Source organism: Eumetopias jubatus, unplaced genomic scaffold (assembly GCF_037043125.1).
Source record: "Eumetopias jubatus isolate StellerSeaLion01/CBP00866 unplaced genomic scaffold, mEumJub1_p1.0 scaffold_13, whole genome shotgun sequence".
NCBI classification, from domain to species: Eukaryota; Metazoa; Chordata; class Mammalia; order Carnivora; family Otariidae; genus Eumetopias; species Eumetopias jubatus.
In genome coordinates, this window is record NW_028274819.1 from 5,368,326 (window position 1) to 5,391,054 (window position 22,729).

General features: G+C 61.1%; 2 protein-coding genes across 4 annotated transcripts; both read right to left on the bottom strand.

Moving 5' to 3' along the window:
• Nucleotides 1–1,025: 1,025 nt before the first annotated feature.
• On the bottom strand, nt 1,026–7,718 carry CARNS1 (carnosine synthase 1). The gene is made up of 7 exons (XM_028117867.2): nt 7,629–7,718; nt 6,883–7,370; nt 6,481–6,655; nt 6,304–6,389; nt 5,345–5,576; nt 4,948–5,228; nt 1,026–3,205 (listed from the first exon to the last, which is right to left on the bottom strand). The coding sequence occupies exons 2-7, from the start codon at nt 7,363–7,365 to the stop codon at nt 1,979–1,981; spliced, it is 2,484 nt and encodes an 827-aa protein (XP_027973668.1). The 5' UTR covers nt 7,366–7,370; nt 7,629–7,718; the 3' UTR covers nt 1,026–1,978.
• A 7,935-nt stretch (nt 7,719–15,653) lies between these two features.
• On the bottom strand, nt 15,654–21,719 carry TBC1D10C (TBC1 domain family member 10C). 3 transcript variants are annotated; one of them, XM_028118056.2, is made up of 10 exons: nt 21,636–21,719; nt 21,178–21,356; nt 20,365–20,464; nt 20,042–20,149; nt 19,848–19,954; nt 19,530–19,644; nt 18,883–18,948; nt 18,568–18,757; nt 16,646–16,800; nt 15,654–16,340 (listed from the first exon to the last, which is right to left on the bottom strand). In XM_028118056.2, the coding sequence occupies exons 2-10, from the start codon at nt 21,327–21,329 to the stop codon at nt 15,993–15,995; spliced, it is 1,341 nt and encodes a 446-aa protein (XP_027973857.1). In that variant the 5' UTR covers nt 21,330–21,356; nt 21,636–21,719; the 3' UTR covers nt 15,654–15,992. The 3 variants fall into 3 exon arrangements, with proteins under 3 accessions (XP_027973857.1, XP_027973856.1, XP_027973855.1); XM_028118055.2 differs by having other exon boundaries at nt 21,618–21,696; XM_028118054.2 differs by lacking the exon at nt 21,636–21,719 and having other exon boundaries at nt 21,178–21,604.
• Between the last annotated feature and the right edge of the window lie 1,010 nt (nt 21,720–22,729).

Below are 22,729 nucleotides of genomic sequence, written 5' to 3' on the forward strand. Positions count from 1 at the left end.
GGGAACTGTAGTTCAAGAGTGCCGGGGTGCCGAAGCCCGTCTAACACTCTTTGACGGAACCCTCAGTGTTCGCAGCACTGCTCCCGGGGGGTGGCACCGGACAGGGGAAGCCTAGAAGGCGCTCATCTTGGTTCTGGGAAGAGTTTGAGTTTGGATGGGGCAGAAGCACATGCAGGTATTGGTGTAAATTTAATCCCCAGCCCGGTTTAAGCCGCGCGCTGGCAGGGTGGCTGGGCGGCGAAAGGCAAGTCGCGTTTCTCTGTTCTCCCCCGAGAGGCTGCTGCATCACAGTCTCCCTGACGTGACACCTGCCTCAAGGACCCTGCAAATCAGAACATTTACTGGGTGACTGCCCCACGCTCAGGTCAGGCTGGGCTTTTTTGCCAGGTTCTTGCCAGAAAGGGTTTGGGTCTCATTGATACACCCGTAAATACGGGTTTGTGCTGGAGTTTGCTTCGTTGCCAATTTAAGTACATTTAGTAATTTCGCTATCTGGGACAGAATAGGCACGTAATAAAACTTCGTTAAAATAATGAGTGAATGAATACACAAAACCTGGTCTGTGACTTTAGATTTGGGCATGGATTCTCGTTGCATGGAGCTCTGTAGGGGTGAATTGGGGCCACACTAGGTCTTGGATGAGTTCTGACTGTTGGAGGCTGTCTGGATGTGCATTCCAGTTGGATGGGGAGGCTAAATATGAACTCAGCTGGACAGAAGTCAGGAGTCTCCAGGCTGGAAGAAGGTTGTTTAGTTGGATGTGGCCCTCTGGTTGCAATTCCACCCTCCAGAGACCCTCAGGTTTGGGTCCCGTTGTGAGTGACCATGGCAGGCCCCTGCTCACGGCGAACACAGAGGCCTCGCCAGTAGGGTGTTTTATCCTTAGCTCCAGATGCTACAGGTATCCCCTAGCCACCTCTCCTTCCTCCCATCCCCAACTCCCATCTAGCTGAGCCTGAGGGGTATTGTCCAAGTCACATGAACCAGATGCCAGACCTTTCATTAGTTCATAAGCCTTTATTTGGAGAGGGATGCTTGTGGAGCAAGCCCCAGCTCCTGCGCTGCACAGGGGGCAGAGTTATCGAAGCAGACTCCCCTGAATCAGGAAGGGAGTGTAGACTCTCCTCTGCCAATGCCGGTTAGTTATGCCAGAGGCCAAACCACCAAAGTTTGGTGGAGAAGATGTGTGCTGCATGGGAGGGGGCGTTCACTCGTCTTAAGGCCACATATGAATGATGGCAGGGAGGTGAGTGCGGTTTAGAGCGGGCACGTAAGACTTAGTAAAAGTGGAAACCTGGACCCTGTATCTCGTCCCTTGACCCCCCCCAGCTACTGTGGTGTGACCTTGAGGCTATGGTTGTTCCTCTCTGAGCCTGTTTTCCTCATCTGTAGAATGGGGCAATAGTGTCTGCCTGGAGAGGAGATGGTTCCTGCTGACCCCAGGGCACCAGCTTCTACTGCTCAGGCCAAACGAGGCAAGCAGGGCACTGCCAAAAGTTGTCAGCGGGCTCTAGAAATATCCTGGAATTTGCTAAATGAGGGTTAAGAGTAAGAAGACAGGGCGTTTCGTCTCAGGCTTTTGTGGGATTTGTCCAAGGCCAGGGGCCAGCCAGCTTCTCTCTTCCTGTAGGCTGCAGGAGGAGAGACAGACCTGGAGGGATGACAAAGAGGGGCTAAGTTTGGGCCCACTCCCGCCTCCCTGCAGTGTGTGTGTGTGCGCCCGCGTGCATGTACGTGTGCTTGCGTGTATGCACGCAGCTGTTGCTGTTTCTCCATGGCTAGACTCGTGGGGCAGGACTGGGGCCTTTGTGCCGGACTGACAGCAAGAGGGGCCAGTAGCCCCCCCGCCCCAGATACTTTTTTTGTGGTCCTCAAGCTCAGGAGGCCTTCATGTCAAATGGCCCTGTTATTCTGGAACAGACCTGAGGCCTTGGGGGGGCCAGGCCAGGGTTGGGGCAGGGGTCCAGGAAGAGAGGCACTATTTGAAGTGGGACAGGAAGTGGGCAACAGGGTAGTGGGGCCCATCGATGCCCAGACCCTGGCAGAGGCCCAGCAGGCGGAGGCGAGCCTCAGCCAGGCTGGACCCAGCACAGGCCACGCTGCAGTAGGGCTCCTCGTATTCGCCTGGCACCAGGACCTCCTCCAGCCAATTGAGGCGCAGCAGGCCCTGGTCATGAAGAGCCTGAAGGGTCTCACGGCTGGCGGTGGAACTCAGCACCTGCAAGTGCTGGGACACCAGGCACATGACCCCCACCAGGTGGCCACGGGCACGAGGGCGGGCGGGCAGGGCAGGCCGCAGGCCGCAGGCCACCATAGCTGCTGTCAGCAGCAGGTCCACACCGTAGAGTTCCAGGATCCAGTCTCTCAGGTAGAAGCCGCCCATGCGAGGGTTGATCTCGATGAGCTTCGGCCCAGCCCCAGTCAGCTTGAGCTCCACGTTGAACACCCCGTCCAGCAGCCCACAGCCCAGGCAACAGCGGAAGGCTGCCTGCACCAGCTGGGCCTCCTGCTCAGGTGCCAGCCCGGTGGGCATGCAGGCTGCCGTCTCCGTGAAGCCGGGCAGCCTCGTGGGGCCGTTGTCGGACACGAAGGCGGCCAGCAGTCGCCCACCAAACAACACCAGGTCCACATCGTGCTCGGTGCCCTCAATGAACTCCATCAGCAGCATGGCGTTGCCCCAGCCCAGCCCAATGCCAGGGTGGTCGGCCTCCCCCTGCAGGTCGCGGGCGATCCGGGAAAAGTGTTCGTGGCACTGTGGCGCGTCCTCCACCAGCCGCACACCCACTGCGCCTGCCCCGAACTCCAGCTTCATGACACCTGGCAGGGGCACCTGGTGGACGGCCTTCTCCACATCAGCCTCACTCTCCAGCGGGCAGCAGGGCACAGCGTGGAGGGAGGGCGCAGGCCAGGGTGGGCCATGGCAGCGCAACAGGTGCAGCTGGGTGCAGCTCTTCTGCTTGGCCAAGCGCATGGCAGCTGGGGGGCTGCAGGGCAGCCCCAGCTCCTGGCAGAGCAAGGCCGTGAGCACTAGGCAGTCATCCCAGTAGGAGAAGCAGCCATCCAGCTGCAGGCCACGGGCCCGCACCAGTTCCGCCAGCAACCGTGCATTCTCTTCATCCCGCCGGTGCTCTGTCACATCAAAGTGGATGAAAGTCTGCACCAGTTGGGACGCAAAGTGGTTGGGGTCCGACTCCACCAGGTGCAGCTGCAGAAAGCACCAGAGCACAACACACCCAGTTTAGCCTGTGCTGGACACTGGGGAGATTGGATGGGGCCTAGAACGTGGTTTTGGCCCTCAGGAGAGACCGACTCACCAGTTCTAGGGGCTCAAAAAAATATTTGTTGATGATTGACTACATGGAAGGTGCAGAGTTGGCACATCTAACCCCGCCTGGAGGGGAGGGAAGGCAGCCGAAAGGAGGCAATGCTTAGGCCGGGAGCTGAGTAAAAGCCAGAGGAAAGATGGCGGCACAAGGGAAAGGGTGTGATCCGGGCAGGAGGGGCTGGAGCAAAGAGAGAATGAACCACCCAGAGTGAGAATGAACCCACTCTGACGTGGGCTCATTCTCACTCTGACCACAGCTGTAGTGGAACTACCAGGTTGGGGGTAGGGACAGGTGGCCTGGTGTCTTTGGGCATCATGCTCTTGGTCATCATTCACCCAAAGAGTTCTGACCCCAGGGGTGCCCACAGAGGAATCAATGGGGCCCTGCGCCCCAAATCTCACTGCCCGCTGGGGGAACACAGACACAAAGCAGCTGGTTCCCAGGGCAGAGGCTGCTCCTGAAGAGACAGGGGAGCGTGGCTGTGAGCACTGTAACACTTGGCAGCATGAGGAGTAGAAAGACGTTCCAAGTGGAGAGCACAATGTGCAAGGCAGGGAGTGAAGAGGCATAGGCATGGCTGGAGGGGCGGATTCCCAAGAGGGTGTGGTACTGTGGAGGAGGGGAGAGGAGCCATTGTGGTAGATTAGAGCCAGGAAGAACCTGACCTCTGTTTTCTTACCTGTTCAATGGGGGATAAGAATGCCTACTCTGGGGGAGGCTGGGTGACTCAGTGGCTAAGCGTCTGCCTTCGGCTCAGGTCATGATCCCAGGGTCCTGGGATGGAGCCCTGCACTGAGCCCCGAATCGGGCTCCCTGCTCAGCCGGAAGCCTGCTTCTCCCTCTCCCACTCCCCCTACTTGTGTTCCCTCTCGCCTGTCTGTCTGTCAAATAAATAAATAAAATCTTGAAAAAGAAAAGAATGCCTACTCTGCCTGCATGGCTCCAGATTCTTTAATGCGAGGCCACTGCTGTGAACTTGATTCGGGACCTGTAAGCTGCTCTTCAGCACCCTACTCGTGCCCTCAGGAATTCAACCTCGAAGGGCCTGCCCTTCCTGCAGGTTAGGGCCAGGCTCCTTCCCCTGGCATTCAAGGCCCCGGTTCTGGTCCTAACCCTGAATGACGCCCCCGCCCCTCCAGCCCATCTGCAGTGGGCTCTTTTTGCCCTGGAGGGGGCTCGCTGAAACAGAATTCGGCCAGAGGCCAAAAAGAGTCTAGACTTCTGGGGCGCCTGGGTGGCTCAGTCAGTCAAGCCTCTGCCCTCTGCTCAGGTCATGATCTCGGGGTCCTGGAATCCAGTCCCGTACCGGGCTCCTTGCTCAGCAGGAAACCTGCTTCTCCCTTTCCCTCTGCTGCCGCCTCCCCACCCCCGCTTGTGCTCTCTCACTCTCGCTCTCTCTCAAATAAGTAAATAAAAAAAGTTTAAATTTCTAACCTGGGCGGGGCAGCGGGCCCCACCCCTACTCCTGGGCTCTGGAGCCCCCAGCGGGCACGCCCAGCGCAGGCTCCGCCCCCAGCGGTGCTGGCCCCGCCCCGAAGCCCTCCGCGCCCGGGCGCCCAGGGTGCCGCCTCCACCCCTGGGGCCGGGACTTCGGACCGGCCCCGCCCCGCGCCCCGCCTACCTTAAGCCCGTAGTCGCGCGCCGCCTCCCATACGAACTTCTTGCTGACGCCGCCGGCGCCGATCAGCAGCAGCTGCTTGCCCTCCATGAGGCAGTGCGCGGACCGCCGCAGCATGGTCTCCACGAGCGGCGCGGCCGCCGCGTCCTCGGCCGCCGACCGCGGGCGCTGCGCGGCCCACAGCCCCTCGAGCGCGCCGCACGCCTCCAGACACAGGCCGCTGTTCAGCTCCAGAGCCACGGGGGTCAGCGCGCGGCCTTCCACCGTCAGCGCGAAGTCCACGCCTGGCCCGGGCGGGGGGGCGGGGGGGGGCGCGGGCTCAGCGCCGGCTGCCCTCCGGCCTCGCCCCCGGCCCCCGGCCCCCGGCCCCCGGCCCCCGCCCGGGGCCGTCCGCACTCACCGAGGAAGTCCGTGCGGGCCCGGCGCCCGCCGCGCTGCTCAGCGCTCAGGCCGGCCTCCAGGGCCAGCACGGCGGCCAGCGCGGCCTCGGCCGCCGCCTTGACGCGCCGTCGCACGACCGCCACCTGTCCCGTCTCACCCAGGCCGCACCGGGCCAGTGCCACCTCCAGCGTCTGTGGCAAGGAGCTCTGGTGCCGCAGAGGCCGGTCCTCACGGCCCACGCTGCACACCACCTGGGCAGGGTGTGGCTGAGGGTGTTGGCCCAGGAGGAGCCGTCCCAGGACTAATGCCACCCCCCACACCCATGCCCTGAACACCTACCCTGGTGCCGAGGTCCAGGCCAGACCTCTCACTGGACATTCAAGCAGCCCAGTCCTCCTCTGTGGCTTCCGCTGCACAAACCACTTTCCCCCGCCTCTGCCCCTCTGGTCCTTTAGACCCTAAGGGGATTCTACCCAGGCTTCCAGGCCCAGCCGGGGTCTCTGCTCCTTGAAGGCGCCAAGCACGCTTGCTCCTAGCTCCTGCAGGCCTGGGGGCCTGTGCCACCCTGGTGTGCCCCACCCTAGACCTCCATGAGGGCAGGGTTGACAGACTCTCCCTCAGGTTGGCTCAGAGCTGTGTTCCCGGGAGGGTCCTCAAGCTGCCTTGAGTTCCCTGGCTTGGAGGCCCCTCCTAAAGGACTCCAGACACTGGCAGTTCAGAGACCCTGGGTCAGCCTCTTCTGTGGGTAAGAGGATTCAGCCCTGGGCCCTGGTATACCCCGTACCAGGCAGAGCTCCTGAGGCAGGAAGGGTGGAAAGGGAGGGGAAAAAGCGTCAGACGCAGGAGTCCTCCTAGAGGCCACCAGGATTCCCCCCAAAGATTATGTCTTCTCTCTGCCCGGGGCCCTCAGCAGCAGCTCATTAGGGCTGGGCTGGGGTGTGGCGGCAGGGTCAGGACCTAAACCTGGGCCACGCTCACCTTGCTCAGCAGGGGCCTGTCACCCTGTGTCCGACATACCACGGCACAGATCCGCACAGCCAGCTCGGGGCCAGGTGGGGCACTGCCTGGGGAAGGACAGCGAGGCCTGAGCCCGGCACAGAGCAGCCAGGAGGGCGAGCCAAGCTCCCACTCCTGGCTGGCGCAGGTGGCTCTCACCTGGGAAGGGTAGCCGGGCAGGTGGGCACACAGCCTCCACCAGGACACTCTCCTCCTCCTCCAGTTTCTCCAGCAGCGCCAGCACCGTGTCCACCACTGTGCCCAGCTCCACTCGAGGGTACACACGCATTGCCTGCCGCCCCCGCCAGCGCCAGCCACTGAGCTTCACGGCCACCTGCAACAGGGAGGGGAAGGGGGTCTCCTTACCACCCCATGGACCTGTGGGGTACCATAGGATCTGATGTGTAAACTGAGGTAAGAAGGGAGGGGATTGCCACAGAGAGAGAGACGCCAGCAGGAGGGCTCCAAGTTGGGGACAACTTCCCAGCAGGACTAGGTGACCATCCATGGGTCCCATCCTGCTGGCATCTGCACAGACCTCGGGAGGCAGGAGCCTGTTACCTGCAGGGCATCAGCGAGGGCCCCGGAGTGCAGAAAGGCCCCTACTTCCTCCTTCACCAGTGTCTGCTGGTCCTCTTTGCCACTCAGCTCTACCAGCCGTAGGCCCGGGCTGGCCTCCCCTCCCCGCAGCAGTGCCGGGGGCTTATAGGTGAAAGCCAGGGTAGCTGGCACAGCCACACCACCGTGCTGAGCCAGCAGTCGCCTTGTCAGCAGCCTGTCCTCCAGCAGCCGCGCCAGCTCAGCCGAGGCTCCGGTGGGGCAGGTCAGGTCACGGGCAAGTTCAGCTGCCTCTCGACCCCGGCCAGGTCCCAGCCCCAGGCCCGCCAGGAAGTAGGTGGCTCGGCGTGGGGGGACAAAGTCATCTAGGAATGTCAGGCCCCCTGGGTGGAAGCTCACAGCCTTGGAGACCAGCAGGACCGCCTCGCCCGGCTGCCCAGGTGCTGGCACCTTTGTCAGCCAAGTAGGGGACAGGCAGAGGAGCATGTTTCCTATGGGCAGAGGGAGGAGGGTTGCTGGCCAGGGAAGGCCAGGGAAGGCTTAATGCCCCCATGTCCTTCGCCTCCAGCCCGGGGCCCTGGGTAGTGGGGGCAGCTGCTCCCAGAACCCACCCCCACTCAGAGCATGGCAGCCGGCCCGGCAGAATGCAGGCACTTGCCAGAGTCAGTGGGTATTTCGGGATGTGGCCGGGCCAGAGCAGGGCTGCCCTTTCTGTAGGAGCAGGCGGGGGAGCTTGGGTACATACTCACCCGGGCTCTGGACCCCACCCTCCAGCAGCACAGACAGAAAGGTGCTGGGGGATCCCAGAACGCATAAGGTCACCTCCGCACCAGGGCAGCCTGGGGGTGGGGTGGGGTGGGGAGAACATTGCCAAGCTCAACAGGGGCTTCCCCTGCTATCTTTCTGCCTACCCTTCCCTGCCCCGTAGCCCCGCCCTCCCCCCCCCTCCCCGGGGGCCCCCAAGGTCCTTGCCAGTGTGGGCTGAGAAGAGTAGAGAGGACAGAGAAGACGCCCGGAAAGGGAAAGGGAAGCTTGCCTGCCCATCCCACCCAGTGAGGCTGGCTCCCTCCTCTCTGCAGCTAGCCTGGAAGGTACTGGAGGCTGAGTGACTGGAGAGCTGGGTTCTAGCCTGGGCTTTGACACTGACTGTCTCTGTGACCCGTGGCCCCCATGCAGTGTGGTGGGGGCGGGGAGGAGTCCCTGGGCCTCAGTTTCCCAGTCTGTGATTTTCATGTATTCTGGCTGTGAACCCTCTGTCCACACAAAACCTTTGTGGCCACCTAATCTTTAAAACAGATGTAAAAATTAATAAATAAAAATAAAACAGATAAAACAGGGAAGGAGTTTTGGGTCCCAACTGTTAGCTGCTTCCACAGCAGCTCCCAAGACACGTCTGTAGAAGCTCTGGCTCCACAGAACGTGGATGACAAATCCCACGGCTGGGTCTTCTGGGGACAGGAGGGAAGCCTTGATCTCTGACTTTACTGGTGCCAGATGCCCTTTGAAACAATGCTTGTCTGCCGGAGGTTGACTGGCCTGACCTCCCTGGCTCCAGATCCAGCCAGAGCCTGGGGGAAGGGGCTGACCTTGACAGGGATGGGAAGCAGGCTGGGCTGAGGGCGCCCCCTCCCCCCCAGGGGCTCCCCCCTCCCTGGAGCCCTTGGGCACCTGTGCGGGGCACCTGGCTGCGGTCCTGGGTCTCCGGAAGGCCAGCTTGCTGCAGACAGCTCTGCAGGAGGCTATAGTAGTAGACGGTCCAGGCCCGGGCCTCCGCCCCCTCGAGGGAGCCCTTGCAGTCCAGGCCCACGTCGTGGCGCCAGGAGCCGGGGAAGCAGTCTGGGGGCGGCAGGCCAGAGCCTCCTCCCCATGGGCCCTCCTCTTCCTCCAGGTCCTTGGAGCCCAGGGGGCAGTCCCATTCGGGACCCAGCGGATCCAGGGAGAGCTGAGAGGGGCAGAAGTGGTGGGTCTTGGGCAGAGTGGGCAAATGGCACGTTAGGTCACCCAAGGATATAAGCCCTCCACACCCCCAACCTTGGGTTATGTTCAGGGCACTGTCCTAGGAACCAGGAGGGGATGAAGGCCTGTCACCAGGAACACGTAGGTAGAGGTGGTTTGTAAAACGTAGGTGCAGTGCTCCAGGGCTCTGGGGGTAGAAAGCAATGTGCTGCTGGCTGGACCACTGCCCCCCCCCCCCCATGCCACGCCAAGGTCTGCCCTAGCTTGGTTCGCAGGACCAGAGGTTTTGGTCTGTTTTGTTCATCGAAGCAGTTCTAGCACACCATAGCTGCTCAATAAACGTTGATTGAGGATAAATGAACGAACGAACCAAGCAATCACTCTTGAGCTGCTCATTTCTCTCTGGCCTTGGTAACCTATCTACTACCATCATGGAGCTCTGCTGAGACCTAAATGTGTAGGTGAATCTTTCCACTGCCACCTAAGTAGGCCTTGAGGACCTACTGTGTGTCCAGCCCTGTGCTAGGCATTGGTAGGGGAAAAAGCCAGTGCCCTTTTTTCAGATGTTCTGAGCCATGGAAATGCTTTCATTGGATGAAATTTTACACCCCTGCCCCTCTCTGAGGCTGGCTAACTCCCACATGAGGCAGCTCAGAGGCTCTGTGTGACCACAGGTGGGGACAGAGGTGGGCCTGTCCTCAGGGGGACAGCCTAGGTGGGCTACCTTGGGTGAGTTATAAAAGGTTTCTTTGGGCCTTGTGGGGGCCTGGCACCTGCTCTGTCCCACCCCAGCAGGCCGGTGAGGCTTCAGTCACAGGAAGACAGTGTGCTGTGGCCGGGAGGGCAGGCCTGCGCCTGAGACCTGGGCTCAACTCCAGGCTGACCAGTTCCAAATTCTGAGCCTTGTGCCTTCTCTTAGAAGGTGTGTTCCAAAAAGAAGAAGGTGTGTGTTCCCTGAGAGCCCAGACTGTTCATGCACTGCTATGTCCCCAAACCTGGAATGGTGTCAGATGCACAGTAGGGGCTCAGTGAATGTCGCAGAATGAATGAATGCCAAAGGGGACCAACAGTGCCCATCCCTGGGGCTGGTGGGGGAGAGGGGGAAGTGCCTGGCGCACAGCAGCTGCTTGTCCCATGTCACCTGGAGTGGAGAGTCAACCACAGCATGGGCTGCTGGTTATAGGTCTGAGCTGTCTGCCCAGGGGAGCCCCCAGGGTGAGGCTTTTGGGTGCCAAACCCTGCCCTCTGGGCCCTCCCTCTGGCCAGGGGCTTGGGCCTTTTGGGGAAAGGAGCAGAGGAGACTCACCATCTTACAGGTGCAGTGGCTGAGAGACTGATGGCAGAGACAGAGGGAAAGAGACAAAGGAGGGAGTCAGGGCAGCCGGGTCTGTACCCCACTGCCCAGCCCCTCAGACTCGGGGGCGGAGAGATGGCCCCCAAAGGTGCCTGTGTCCCGTCCCTGACAGGTGTCCACGGCTGCCCCACCCCCACCCAAGGAGGCGGTGGGATTTCTGCCGCCCGGACCCCAGGGGTCCTGACACCCCCCCCAGGCCCCCAGCTCACGCCTTGAGGGTTGTGCCTGGCAGCGCTGGGGTCCTAGCACCCCGCCCTTCCAGCGGGGGGCGCGCTGGGTCCCCGCGACCCCTGGCCCCGCAGCCCCCCTCCTTGGCTCTCCCCGGGGCGCGGGCAGGAGCCGGGGTACCTGGAGGGCTGCAGCGGCTCGGCGGGGCAGGCGGGCGGCGCGGAGCGGCGGGGGCTCGGCGGCAGCGGCGGCGGCACAGCGGGAGCGGGCGGCTCCGCTTTATATAGAAGCGACCGGGGCATGCCCAGTGCGGGGCGGGGGCGGCGCGGGGCCCCAGCCGGCACCCCCCTCCCCGGCCGCCCCGCCGCCCGCGTCCGGACACCCGCCCCCCAGCCCGACACCTGGGCTCCAGGGAGCGTCCAGGGAGAGAGGGCCGACCAAGTGGAACAGCGGGTCACAGCCACAGGGCTGTGGTGAGGGGAAGACAGAGCCCGGACAGGGACAGAGAGAGAGAGAGACAGAGGGAGAGACAGTGCCGAATGCACGGGGGATGGAAGAAAGAGAGAGGGAGAGAGGAGGAGGGGAGGGAGAGAGCCGGAGAGGGCAGAGACCAGTGGCAGGGCTGCCCTTGGCCTTTCGGGGAGGGGTGGCCAGGAGGGTCAGGAGGGCCGTCGGGGCCCACAATCTGGAGTCCTGCCCTTGGATGGAGTCCTGAGCTCCCTAGCACACCCAGCCCCCAGCAGTCTGCCTCAGCCATGAGCACTCTGTCCTATGGCAGACTGTCCCAGAAAGGCAGGGTTGGGCAGGGGTCCCTGTACATCTGTCGGGGTCCTGCCTCACCTCTCCTGGCCCCCACCGGAGTAGGGACCAATCAGTAAGAGGGTCCCTCAAGGGCAGTCCCAGTTTCCTGGGACACCCTCTGCCCTGCAGGGGGCCAAGAGGGAAGGGGGTGCCCAAGCTGTGGGGTTCCAGCAGATGTGAGCCCAGGAAAGGGGGTGTGTCCGGGATCTGTCTGCCCATGGACACCCACGTCTGCTGGACACCAGCAATTACACCCAGTCTCCCCAAGACACACAACCTTACACCCAGGTGCATTCACCCAAGCACCCACAGAAAACACCTCAAGAGACCTGGCTCACGGCCACAAATTCGGAGACTCACACCCTCTCCTAAGTGTCACAGTAGGCAGGTGTCAATCCTAGCTCCAGCCATAGGGCCTGGGCACATCCCCTTTCTGGTCTGAACCTCACTTTCCTCCTGCCTAAAATGGGGCTAGTTCCCATCTCACAGGGCCGTGGGGAGGGTTCGTACATGGTCCTACGTGCACCCACCACATGCGGACTATTATTACAATTCCTCCACCTTACAGCCTCGAACCCACACCTTCTCCCTGCCTGTCTCAGAGTTGGAGACTCCCAGGCTGTCCCTGAGCGCCTTCTGGGCTTGGGGGAGAGTACCGAGGGGCCTGTGGCACCTGTAGTGGCAGAGGGGACAGCTTTGGGTATACAGATGACCCACCCCTGTTTACCACCGAAGGGACTCCAAGGGGAGAGATGATTCATCCAGAGTCCGTCCATCCCAGCCCACATTCCCCACACAGCTTTCCAGGGCTGGCTGCTCGGCGCCCTCCCTGGAATTAGGTGTGGCCACTAGAGAAGTCCATTCTCTTGCTGCAGGGGTAGCCTGAGCGCCACGGCAACCCCACTGGTGGGAACAGGGGTGGGGCGCGGATGTCATCAAGGAGCATGAGCTTTTGGCACTTAACAAGGGTTAAAAAACTGAAATTCAACTGAGTAGATTTGTAAAGATTTGATTGGCTTTATTCAACAAATCATAGGAGCTGTGCAGAATGAAAGACTTATAGGCAGAAGGGAGCAAAGACAACGAAGTTGTACTGGGCAAAACAGGGGGTTGGGTTTTGCAAAGTTGCTTTCCTTTAGGGGATGGCAGAGGTCTATCAGACGACCTAACTAGTGCTTATAGGTGAGTCTTGATCCTGGTTTAAGATTCCATTTCTGGGGGCACCTGGGTGGCTCAGTGGGTTAAGAGTCTGACTCTTGTTTGTTTTTAAGATTTTATTTAGGGGCACTTGGGTGGCCCAGTTGTTAGGCGTCTGCCTTTGGCTCAGGTCATGAACCCAGGGTCCTGGGATCAAGCCCTGCATCGGGCTCCCCGCTCCGCGTTCTCTCTCTGCCTGTGTTCCCTCTCTCACCGCGTCTCTATCTCTCAAATAAGTTGTTTTTTGTTTTTTTTTTTTACTTTATTTGAGAGAGAGAGAGTGCACAAGCGCCGGGAGGGAGAGAGAGAATCTTAAGCTGACTCTGTGCTGAGCAGGAACCAGATGCAGGGCTCGATTCCATGCCCCTGAGATCAGGACCTGAGCTAAAGTCAAGGGTCAGACATTCAACCGACTGAGCCAGCCAGGCGCCCCGGGTGTCCGGCTCTTGATCTCGTCTCAGGTCTTGAGCACACTGCTGGTGAGAGGCAGAGTGGGGGGTCTTCCATCTGCTGGAGCGTGTGCACACATGCATGGAGAGCAGTGTGGTTCTGTGCCCACTCCCAGAGGGCCTTGGCCAGGCACCAGCTCTTGTGGCGTTTGCCTTGTGCTTGCAAGGAGGAAAGGCAAGGTCTGGGACTTGGGGCAAGCGGTCTGGCAGAACGCTTCTGCTCTGTCTCCAGCCAGCTAGTGGTGGGGTGAGGAGAGGCAGCGTGTCAGCTGTAGTCCAGATCAACTGAACAGTCATCCTCCTAATACTGTGACTGATAGAGCAATCTTGGGGCTGGGGTGGGAACTTTTATCGCATTATCTATAGGAGAAAATAAGCTCAGAGAGCGAGAGGACAATTCCTATGCAGGGACTTTGCAGGGAGTCCGAGTCTGGTTTCTGGGCAGCGTGGGGATGGGGAACCTCAGGGGTGGGTGGCAGTGCAAGATGGAGACCATGGGCCCTCCTCACGACCAAGGTGGGGATCCATCTGCCCTTCTGCTTTTTAAAAACGTGTACTTATTTATTTTTAAGTAATCTCTACGCCCAACATGGGACTCAGGCTCAACGACCCCAAGATCAAGAGTTGCATGCTCTTCCAGTTGAGCCAGCCAGGGGCTCCTGTCCTTCCACTTTTTTGCTTGGCCCCCACTCCTGTCCCTGGGGCTGACCCAGGCCAATGGACATCTCTGGGTGCCATACCAGCTTCAGTCCCTGCAGGCTGAGTGCCATCAGATACATGGTTTGCCTTCCCCTAGCCCCCTTCCAAGCAGGTTTGTCGGGAGCCGGGGCTGCCAGGTTTACTGAGTATAGTTGTTCAGGTTGCTCACTGCACAAAGGTACCCAGCTGAGTGGTCACTTCCCCTCTGCCACACAGGGCTGCATGTGCCTGGAGGAGAGGTGTCTTTTCCCAACTAGCACACGGGTGCTGTAGGAGCCAGCACGGTCTTGTGAAGGTAATGTGTGCAGAAGTGTTCACATGAGGAAGGCGCTAGTTCTCTTCTGGTCTGACACCCCCACAGCCTACCCAGCTCAGGCTCCCCATGTAGATGTTTGATAATGGCACCTGCCCAGAAAATGCTTCCCTGAGCCGAAAAGACATTGATTTAGCCCTAGCTAGAGGAGTCCTGCTGGAGACCATTTGCCCCTAGGGTCTATAACCAGTGGGACCCACTGTCACCATGGCCCCCCTCCCAGACTCATGACAGATTCTGGGGCCCAGGGCCGAGGCTGCTGCTTTCCTGCTTCCCCAACCTCCGAGCAGAAGAACTGAGCCCTTGGAGGGCAGGGAGTCTAGGAGCAGACTCTAAGGGCAGGTGCCCCCAACCCTACCTGCTACAGAGCCTGAGACTGCATTTCGATGCCCTAAAGCTAAGGTGTTGTCCAGAAGGCACAGAGCCCTGAACTCTAGGGGCTCTGCCCTTAACGGTGATCTTGGGCCTGGGCACTCCCATTTCCCCTTTCTCTAGTGCGCGATCTGTGCTGCCTGCAGAGGCGGAGGGGATCTGAGAAAGAGTTCTGGGAAGTGCAGGTGAGTGGGTTATTTTTAAGCTACAGTTACCTTAGTGGGGCAGGGAGGAGGGAGGGAGGGCCCTGGAAGCTCTCTTTAACACCCCGGGGCCCAGCTGCTGCCCCACACTCCAAGGGGCTAGTACTCAGGCTGGGGCAGGGCCAGGGGAGTGGGTGGGAGCAGGAGAGAGAGCACCCCCAGGAGGACAGACCTGGGTGGGCGCCCAGTTGTAGGGGGCAGGTTCAGGGCTGCTGATGTGGAGGCAGGGGTAAACCTGGGGTCTGGCATGGGCAGCGAGATCTTCGCTAAATCCCCTCCCCTCCTGAGCCTCAGTTTCCCCCAGGAAACTCCGCAGACCTGCGTCTAGACCTCCGTGTTCCCTCCTCCAGGTGGTAGGCTCCTTGGGTATGGGATGGTCTGCCCCAGAGCCAGGCCCTGGCCAGGCACATACTAAGCACCAGAGGAACATATGTTAAGAGTGAGTGTATTCCCACAACCTGTGGTGCTGTCACCAGGACATTCCAAATCAGGGGTCTGACCAGTGGCCAGGCCAGTGTTCCAGCACAGCCACCGGGACGAGCAAGGTTGAATAATCCACTGTGGAAGTGGGAGTCCAGATGCTTTCTCCCAGTACTGCAGAGTCCTGTCATGCCCTGCCACCCTCCCCACTGCAGGGCAGGGCCCCCAGGCAGGCAAGGCACCCGGGAAGGGGCACTGTAGGGACACAAGCCAGCATTGGAGCCAGCCCCGTTGTCCTGGCGATGGCTCATGTCTCAGGCACCCCTGGCACCCACAGGGGCAATTATCATGTGTGGGAGGGAGTTTCCATGGTGGCAGTCCCGAGGGGGTACAACCAAGGCTTTGGGAGTGGGCAAGGGCCTGTGGGACCTTTCTCCTTTGTCCCTGCACAGTAGGCTTTTGTTCTCGCCTGGCTGTCTCTGAGGACGGGACCAGGACCATGAGTGGGGGGGCAGACTTGGGTTAGAGGTTTCCCCCCCCCGCCCTTGGGAGTCCTGAACCAACCTGGGAGGAGGGGAAGAATAGGGGATAGAGCCCCACTTCTGGGCCCAGCATCCACTAGGGGAGCCTTCCTCCCGCAAGTGCCAGAGCCTTACCTGCCCCCAAGAGGTTGCGCGAGGCGGCTCGCCATTGGCTCCTGCTGCGGGTAAACAGCTTTCAGCAGCCAATGGGCAGCCTCGGTGTATCCCGTGGGAACCCGGGGCTGGCCCGGAGAGGCAAGGCTGTGAGGGGGTGAGGTCTACAGTTAGGGGTGGAGAGCGTTCAGTCCAAATCCATCAGGCTTCTGCTCAGTCAGACTTTATTCTAGGCCTCCCCAGGAGCCCTCTGGGGTCCGCTAGCCCAGCCAGGTGCCCTTAACCCCACACCTCTTCAGCGCCAGCTTCCATGCTTGCAAGGGCCCGGGCACCAGGACGGCTCCGTGGGAAAATGGCAGGCCTTGGCCCCTGAAACCGCACTCGGTGATCTTCCTTCATCCTGGTGTCTGACAGTCCCTGGGCAGGGAGCTGAGCCGCCAGATCCCAGCCGTAAAGTGCAGTGCCCATTTATGAGGCGGGCATCAGCCAATCGGGCAGTTGGGGTTGGGGAACACCGAGTCCGTGATACCCTCAGAAGTCGAACCTTCAGAACCGGGTATCCAGGAAGGAGGCGGAGCCTCGATGAGACCTGGGGGGGCCCTCGAGAGGGGGGCCCCTGGACCGAGTCAGGAGCCCGTGGAAAGTCTTGCCTCGGGTTTGGGGCTTGCGCCGCGGCGGCCTGGGCTCCTCCGGGGGCTGCACCACTATCCGGGGCACCTCGGGCTTGGTGCCTCCCGGCACCCCTGCCAGCTGCTGGGCCTCAAAGATGGCTTGGGCCCCAGGCAGGCGGGCCTGAGGCCTGGGGGGTGGCCCAGACGTTGACTCAGGCAGCCGGGCCAGCTGGACCCTGATCTCCCGCTGCAGGTCCTGCTCAGACAGCGCCACGCTGTGCACCTGCGGGGAGTCGTTGGTACTGAGTGTGCCCAGACCGGGGGAGGGCAGGAAACCATGAGGTCCCCACAGGCGGGCAGGACACAGCCCCAGGAAGTGGCTGAGGGCTGAGGGACTGACAGCCAGACTCACTAAGGGAACCACAGAAATCTACTTGAAGCCTGGGGTTTTCACATTCTCTGCTGCTCAGAGGACAGGAACTGGGCCCCGGGTCTCACACTGACTTCCGGCTGTGAGACTCAGTTTCCCCACCTGAGCAGCAGGGGCTGGGCCATTGTGGAAGGCAAGGCGGGGGGGGGGGCACCCACCTGGGACATGAAGACCTCCTCCTGCAGCTGGGTGGGGGGGATGGCTCGTAGGGCACCAAGGGTCTCCAGGAGCCCGGGGCAGGCCAGGCGCTGCTCTGTGGTGCCTAGCGCCAGGCGCACCAGTGTCAGCCCCACGCGGAACAGCACCTTCACACCTGCGGGCCGTGGGACTCACTCAGGGCAGGGCCGGCCCTGCCCCTCCTCGGTTCTGTACCTGAACCTGCTCTCCCACCTTCCACCCCCCCCTGCAGCTCCGCAGCCTGACTCAGACCAGGAGCAGTGAGTGACAGTGGGACTGCAATGTGGGGGCATTGACGAGTGAGTGACTGCGGCCGCAGACGCTTCCGGGCAGAGCAGCCTGCTAGCAGTCAGGGGCTACGCCTCCTCACGCCCGCTCTCAGCGCCTCGGCAGCTCGTCCTTGCTAGGAAGGCCTCTCTAGCTCAGATCTGTGACCTTCTTGTTACTAGAGGGATTCTCGCCAGACTCTTCACGGCTAAGCCAAGAGCATAGTGCACGCGTGCACACACCCATGCACGCTCGCTCACCCACACGCGCGGGTGTGACCTCGGGCTGTTCCCGCAGCCTCAGAATCCCTTCCAGGCAGCCTCGAGTCTGGGGACCAGTGAGGCCTGGTGACAACCATGCCTTGTAAAGAGATGATCACAACCACTCGTGTCATCATCATGACGAAACAGAGCTTGTGACATTGCTTGTCCAGAGGGCTCCTCCGCCTGCCCTGCCCGGCCCCCAAGGTGTGAGGCTGGAGGGGGTGGTGACACGGAGATGGCAGCTTGGACACCTGTGACCAGAGCTCTAAGGGGGCCTGGAGCCAACTGGGCACACAGCAGGTGCTCTATAAATGTACTAATTGATTTCTACCATTTTTCAGTTATAACTGCCAGACAACCCATAGAGAACAGAATGCAGGTGGGTAACCAATCGGGGTACCGAGGCAGAGCCCCCAAGTCCTAAAACGTCCAGCTCAGCTCTGCCCCGACTGCCCCCACTCTTGGCCTGACCTCTCCGGCTTCGTCTCTGCCCATGCCCACATCCCCAAGTCGTCAGTGGCCTGGCCCTGTGGACAGTGTCTCTCCTGGCCTCCCGGCCTCCACATGGGCCCTGCAAGTCTGCCACCCCCACGGAGAGGCCAAAAGCATCTTGAAAACAGCGCTCTCCTCCCACGGCTCCCCTAACACTCTGGCACATCCCTTGTTTTATTTTCCTCATGGCACTTATGACAATCTAGAAATACCTTCTTTTTAAGCTCTATGCCCAACGTGGGGCTTGAACTCGCGACCCTGAGATCAAGAGTCACACGCTCCACCCCTGAGCCAGCCGGGCACTCCTATAAATATCTTGTTAATTTGGCTACTGTTGGCTCCCATCCCCACCCCCACCGGAATGTAGGTCTCGTTCACCCAGGGGTCCCAGCGTCTACAGCCGTGCAGGGCACCAGCGAGGGCTCCCCGAGTGCCTGTGGGCTCCAGGGATGAGCGCTCCCCCGCTCCCCGGGCCCCGGCCCTGTCCCTGCCACTGGCCATGCCCACTGAGCCCAGTCCCCAGAACAGCTGCACCGCTGGGATCTCCCCAGCTCTGCCCCGCCTCCTTGGGGGGGGGCCTCCCTGGCCCCAGCCCACCCTCATCAGAGCCTGCCCTCCCTCGGTGGGGGCGGGGGGGGGGTGTGTCTCGTCACAGGGGCAGGAGCACCAGCCATCACACCAGTGACGCACAGGCAGGGGCTGGGCTGCTCCCCCAGAGCCAACCCGACACCATCGCCCTCGGCACCCACTGGCACCCGCACCGGGAGCCAGGATTGGCAGTGGCAGGTGGGGCGGAGCAGAGCTGGTGTGCTCGTCCCTGTGCGCAGCCCAAGGCTCCCAGGCCAGGCCGCGCCTCCCCCGCCCCCCAGCTGCCCACTCACCCTCACTGAGGAAGGCGTCCCAGACACGCAGCACGGTGGGGAAGGGCAGGGAGCGGGCAAAGAGGCACAGGAACCACTCGGGCAGGTAGAGCAGAGGCCCGACGCCCACCTGCTGCAGGTGCTTGTGCACGCGCGGGAGCAGCCGTCGAAGCAGGGCCATGAATACCTCGGCGTCCAGCTGCACGGCCTCCTGCAGCCACGTCCATCAGCGCGTCCACTCCCGAAGCCCAGGCTCTGCCCCTTTCCATCCCCAGGCCCCTGCCCACCTGCCCAGTCCCTCCCGGGGTGCCCTCTGGCCCCCTCCCAGCCTCTCACCATGTGGGGCCCGTAGTAGCCAGGGAGGTAGACCTCGCAGATCTGTACCAGGCACCAGAAGGCCTCCTGGGTGGGGGCACAGGCCATGAGCACCCCTGCCCAGGGGATCACAGAAGGAACCGCAGGGTAGGGGAAAGGAGCACAGGGGAGGGCCTATGTACCCTCTGGGGTGACTCTGGAGCCCGGAGCCTAAACAGCCTAAACTTGGGCTCTTACCAAGTCTCCCCACGGCCCAGAGGCCTACCGATGGGTTTAGGGGGTTGGAAGTCATAGGGTTCATGATGTCGAATTTCAGAGTCACAGAGTTGGGGTTCGCTGGTCAAGGGTTGGGAGGGTCCCCAAGTTCAAGCCCTGAGCTCTTGAGGTCATTGAGATCATGGTCACAGGGCTCAGAATCAGGAGTCGTGAGGTCAAGGGGACAACGTCCAGATTCTTAGGTCACTGGGGCAGGGGGCAGGGGAGAAGGGTCCCGGGTTCCTGGAGTCAAGGTCGCTGGGCTTGAAAGTCACTGAGGTTGGTGGTCATGAGACCCTAGGTCACTGAGACAGGATCTGGGAGTCAAAGAGCCCAGTGCCCGAGTCCAGAGTCCCTGGCTGGGGCTAGGGGTCAGGGTCTCGAGCCCCTGGAGCGGGGCCGGGGGCACTCACCTCCGGGGGCAGATGCATGAGTAGCACGGCTGCCACAGGGCCTTGGGCCTGACAGTAGCCCTGCTCCGGCCGATGCAGCGTGTAGGCCTTGAGTACCTGCAGGAGCCCCTGCTGCCTGTGCCAGGAGACCCCATCAGGGCCTGGTCCTCCAGATACCCCTTCCCCACCCTCGGGGGGCCTCTTCCCAGGCCTCAGCCCCCCGCCCCGGGCCTTGCTGGGTCCCCCAAGAGGTAAAGCTATAAAGCTGAGGCAAGAGTCTAGGCTGAAGGCCCTGGAGGTTGTGGGGCTGGAGGTCCCGGGGTGTCACTGGCCGCCTACCCATGACCCTGAGGTGACACAAACATCTCGTGTAGAGGGAACTGGCGGTGCAGGTCCCTGCTGATGGTCTCCATCCACTGTGGGTCTCCGGGGGCCTTGGCCAGTTCCTGTGGGGAGACAGGAAGGTGGTGGGGAGGGCTCCGAGTGGCGAGGGGCTCAGGAAAGGGGAGGCAGGGACTCCTGCCAACTGTTACCTGATAGGTGGTCGGGCTGTTCATCTGACACACGTGGGCCCCACACAGCAGAGGCCAGCAGCGGGCCCTCAGGGCCGAGGGGATGCCTTTCCGGCACTGCATCTTTACCTGCGGGTGAGGCCAAGGGGCCCCGTTAGTTCAGCCAGGCCAGCCTCCCCTGCTCCTGTTGGCAGGTCCCAGGCCCCAGCCTGTCATGGGGCAAGGGTCCCTTCGGATGGTAGGGGGAAAAGACAGGAGGTGCTGGGACAGAGGAGGGGTAAAATTTGCCAGGGTATGGGCAGAGGCAAAGGGGGATGAGCCAGGGAGCCGCATCCTCGCCTCACCTTCTTGTACCGCCGAGACATGGTTTTCTCCCAGTGCGAGGTCATCTCTACCCACTTCATCTCCCGCTGGCGGATAAGGTCTGCAGGAGGGTGACCTGGCCTACGGGCACATGGCACAGGCACGGAGGAGTTGGCTAGCTGCTTCCCAGGGCCCACATCTGCCACCCTCCCCTGCTGCCCCGGGGAAGCTCAGCTCCTGGCCGTGGAGATCTCGGGGTGGGGGGGTAACCTCTAACCCAGGAGTTGCCAATGGTTGTCATAGGGACAGGAAAGGATGTGACTCTGATGTGGGCAGAAGCAGGAGAGACTGAAGGGGGTGTGTAGGTATGGGGGGGAGGGGCCGGCTGGCTGTCCCCCAGGATAGGAGAACGCAGACAACTCATAAGAGAAGCGAGGGGGACAGAGCCGCAGACTAGAAGCCAGCCCTGAGTTCTCTATCTGATCTGCTGTGTGACCTTGAGCAAGTCCCTATCTGGACTTGTTTTCCTATCTATATGTTGGGAAAGGGGAGGGGTAGAGGTATGGGTTCTTTGGAATGGTTCTGGGATTTACTGGGACAGATCAAAAAGGGAAGGCTATTTGGCCCCAAGGATAGGTGCGAAGCCTGGGAGGTTGGGGGAAAAAGACACATGAGGGACACTCCTGCCTCAGCTCTGCCAGCTTTAGGATTCCACCTGGAGCACGAAGAAGGGTGACGCTGGCTGAGTCCCCAGACCCCCCAGGACCCTCGAAGTTGAGCCTCACGCTAGAAGTCAGCCCTCAGCCCCCAACCTCAATCCCACACCCTGCCGCCCCCATCCCTTCCCCACTTACCCTGGCTCTGCTGAGCTGCCCCCAATGAAGCCATAGCGGTCAGCCTGGCGATATGGGCCGGGCCCACTCAGCTCTGAGTCGGACCCCAAAGAGCTGGAGTCGTCCTGCAGCTCTAAAGTTTGCACCAGGTCCTCCCCCAGGGCCTGGGCCATGGTGCCCCAGACCCAAGCTACCACAGGCTGTAAGGTGTGGAGAGAGCCAGCGTGAGAGGCAGCTTCTGGCCAGCCTGGAGCCTGGGCTCCCATCCAGCCAATCCCCAGCCCAGGGACCTGGCTGCAGGGTTCAGAGGGGAGAGGCTTCAAGGTACCTCACCAAGCCCCTTCTGTCCCCCCTTTTATTGGAGGTGGGGGGACGGTGGGCCCTGAAGTGGCAGAAAAGCCAAGCCTCTGTATAGAGGCCCAGCCCCAGACTCAGCCCCTGCCCCCCCCAGACCAGCTTACCTCCCTGCTGCACCTCACCTCCTCCTCTCACTTCCTCCTCTGGCAGCTTCAGCAACCCGCTGGGGGGCCCCTCCCACACTCCCCTCCCAAGTGTGGGGGGAGTCACCCCTTCCTCTCTGAGGCTCTTCCGGCCTGCCCCCGTGCCCCCAGGGCCATGGGCTCCTCCCCTCCCCTCTCCTCCCCTCCCCTCCCCGTGGGCTGGACGGCTGCAGGCTTGGGTTCCTGCGTTGGGTGTGAAGGGGCCAGGACCCACCCGAGGTACAGAGGCCAGGCCCCCTCCAGTTTTGAGGTTATCAGCTTGTAAAACAATTCAGGATTCTAGGGGCGCTTGGGTAGCTCAGTCAGTTAAGGGTCTGCCTTTGGCTCAGGTCATGATCTCAGGGTCCTGGGATCGAATCCTACATAGGGCTCCCCTGCTCAGCGGAGAGAGCCTGCCTCTCCCTCTGCCTGTAGCTTTCCCTGCTTGTGCTCTCTCGTGCTCTGACAAATAAACAAATAAAATCTTTAAAAAAATAAGTAAAAATTAAAAAAATCAAGATTCCAGTGAGAATTATGATTTAATATTTGCTCTTCACAAAGTAATGCTTTGAATATGCACATACTGCAGCATTATTATGCACTCAGCAGGTAATAATGGATCTTACAAAAAAAAATATTAATTTAGCGTGCCCCACAGTGTGAACCAAGTTGGGTTCAGAGTGCAGCAGCAGGTATCTGGGTCTGGCCGGCTGCCTGGGGGGCCACAGAGGCTCAGGAGGTGGACGCCGGGTCTTGGACCAGACCCTTGCTATCTCTGGGCCTCAGTTTCCTCTTCCGCGCTTCGAGGACTTCATCCGCAGTGTTTGGGGAATCGGTTATTAATGTGCTTACACCACACTCCCGCCCAGGGTGGGAAGGGCTGGTTAGCCTTTGATAGAGAAAAACAACTTCTACAGTACTTCCGGCCCCATATTCTCGGAACGGGACTCGGATCACTCCTCAGGGGTGGGACCAGACTCAACCCCGCCCCACCAAGCTCCACCCACCGGCCGGGCTTCCGTTTTAGATAGACCGACCTCAGCCCAAGCCCCGCCCTGTCCCCTATGCCCCGCCCCCGGACCGCCGCGGCTGCT